The sequence below is a fragment of the Rutidosis leptorrhynchoides genome, chromosome 2 (genome assembly GCF_046630445.1).
Source record: "Rutidosis leptorrhynchoides isolate AG116_Rl617_1_P2 chromosome 2, CSIRO_AGI_Rlap_v1, whole genome shotgun sequence".
NCBI lineage: Eukaryota > Viridiplantae > Streptophyta > Magnoliopsida > Asterales > Asteraceae > Rutidosis > Rutidosis leptorrhynchoides.
Window position 1 is genome coordinate 54,132,990 of NC_092334.1, and position 2,909 is coordinate 54,135,898.

The following is a 2,909-nucleotide window of genomic DNA, read 5'->3' on the forward strand; positions in this document are numbered from 1 at the left end:
ATAAAGCAACATGCCGTAGCTTGTTCTTTTTCAGAACAAGTGTTGTTTTCATTTATGGTTTCAAGAATGCCCATTGATTTAAGATGCATTTTTACTTTTATAACCCATGGCATGTAGTTGTTTCCAGTTGATTCTAAAAGAGTAAATTTAAGCTTTTCCAGATTCGACATTTTCTATTATCAAAAATTAAAACAAACATCATGATAAATTAGAGTCAATTTATATTCATAAGTATATAAACATTAAACATAAATTTAATATAACATAAATGATAAGTAGGTGACAGTGTCGACCATGTGTAAGCAATCATAAATAAATGTTATATAACAAAAATATAAATATTAGTAAACATAAATGAAAATTTGGCGACAGTGTCGACCATATATTTTTTCAGGTGGTATAACCGACCTATATCATTCTGGTGGTATAACCGACCATATATCATTTTGGTGGTATAACCGACCATATATCATTTTGGTGGTATAACCGACCATATATCATTTTGGTGGCAGAGCCAACCATATTTAGTATTAAGATTATCGTGCTGATAACGTGTTATAATTCAGTAGGCTTATAACTACCTTTAGTGGTTTGATTCTTGATGTTATAATTCAGTAGGCTTATAACTACCTTTAGTGGTTTGATTCTTGATGTTATAATTCAGTAGGCTTATAACTACCTTTAGTGATTTGATTCTTGATTTAGAATACTAATAATGAAGTGTAAGAACAAAGATGATAATGGAGAGAAAGAAAGAAACACTTTGTAAGTGTGTGAAATGGTGCAAGTTTAATGCTTGCATTCATGAGTATTTATAGCCTAAAATCTCAATATAAAAATACATACTTTGTGTACCAAAATTGACTATATGTATACACCAAAATTGACTATCCATATCTATATTATTATTATTATTATAACAAAGACAATATTTTATTTGAGACATAATAAAACCATAATCCTTTTAAAGCAACTCAATGCCGATGAAGTATGTTAAAATTGTAAGTTGTCCCAGAACAAAACTTGCACCTAGAACAAAAGGAGCAAATGTTAATATCAAATTGACATAGTACAATTGATCCAAGTGATCCAGCAGTTACCAATCCCACTATCACCAAAATTAGTGTCTTATATTTTCCCCACACTGAACCACTGTGGCTCTTGCTTGGTGGTTGGCTCGTGCTTGGTGGGAGGTTCGTGCTTGGTGGGAGGCCAGATGCTGGAGATACAACCTCAACTTGTAATTCTGAACTGTTAAAAGTCCAAGACTTTACAGTATGTGTCTCAAAGTAACCTCCGGTTGCAGCAGAAAAGCCAAAAATAACCCATTCAGGCAACACTTTAGTAAGATCAATGATGTGATTAAGTTCATTTACTACTGCCTCATTATTGGAGACTACAACATGAAGATTTTTCGATAATGAATCATACATTATAGAAGCTCGATTATCGGATCCTCCTTTTATATCAGCGTCCCATCGTTGAGACGTAACAGATTTAAGAGAGTTAACATCAATGCCTGCATGCTTCTCAGACATATTTGTTGCAATGTCCCAGTTATTGTTGCCATAAGTATCAAACTCCACTGCAACAAATTGATATGTCATCATATAAGTAGAGGCATTAACGGGAAGCCCCATAGCTCCACCAGGTGATATAAGCGTATTATTTTCAGCAAGGAAGAATGTGAGCCCATCAGCAAAATTACTAGACCCTTTTGAATTAATAACGAATGAGAATTCGGTATTAAAGTTGGCTAGCTCCCAGGAGGTTTTGTTCCAAAGGTGAAATGGTTTGAAGTATGTTGCCCGGCCAGTCAACATCGGATTTGAGGAGTCTTGTGGGGTCACCTGGATTCCTTCATCAGATACAGAAGCTCCTTGGTCAAACTGGAACATGTCATTGAATTTTGGACTAATATTTGTAACATTGAAAGAGATTGAAGCTGCATAATGGATTAAGACAAGTAGGAAACATACAGTAAACAAAGCCACCATTAAGGGAACTTTTGGTTATTTACTTATTCTTGTTTAGGTGAGACTTTACTTTTTTTCTTTTTAAAAAAAGAGAAGAATTTATAGAAGGAACTATATCGTATGTACGTGCTCAGTCATATACCAAACAAAAACTTTTGGAGATAGTATGTACAGATATAGATAGCAGATCATATATATGAGGACATTATTTTGAGTCTATAGTCTACTATTGTCCTCTAAAGTCTTCTATCTATCAACTCTCATGTGTATAAAAAAGAATTGGTCCTGCTTAATATTGTGTAACTAGTTTTATGCCCGTCCGTTAGACGGAAGTTGTAAATATACCTTTTCGTAAACTGTTGAATATATAATAATAGCAAGATACTGAGTTTTATGGGCCCGTCCGTTGAAGTGTTTACCATGAACCTGACTATTATGACCAATATTTAAAGATTGCAAGGTTCGACTCGATCTGATGCAAGCAGTCCATTCGTCATCACTACTTTTGATCTATATGCATAAATTGGTGGTTTAGTTGGGTTGTAAAAAAATTAAAGAAAAATATAATTATGGAACATATTATGAAGTTTAAGTCAGTTTTGTATAGTTATTAAAGTAGAAGGGTTGATATTGTAAATATATGTAATGATCGTTGTTAGGAGGTTACAGTTGTTACTAACTACCGGAGTTAGTTAATTAAGTTTCAGATGATAGGTTAGGTTAGAGTATATAACAGTGATTGTAATCAGTTGTAAGGAAATTCAATTCATACAATTTCACAATTTTAATTCCGTTTTTCATGGTATCAGAGCTATGGCTCTAATCGCCTGATTTCATCATTTCGTGCCCTAATTTGTTCAATTGATCTTCTAATTCTTCAATTGATCTTCTTCTCCGATAGAATCAAGACAGATTCATTGATCGATTGTGATT

The 2,909-nt window shown here is 33.3% G+C and overlaps 1 protein-coding gene across 1 annotated transcript; it reads right to left on the reverse strand.

The window, feature by feature from the left end:
* Positions 1 to 974: 974 nt before the first annotated feature.
* LOC139887878 (agglutinin-2-like) lies at positions 975 to 1,997 on the reverse strand. The gene has a single exon (XM_071870926.1). The coding sequence runs from the start codon at positions 1,995 to 1,997 to the stop codon at positions 975 to 977; it is 1,023 nt and encodes a 340-aa protein (XP_071727027.1).
* Between the last annotated feature and the right edge of the window lie 912 nt (positions 1,998 to 2,909).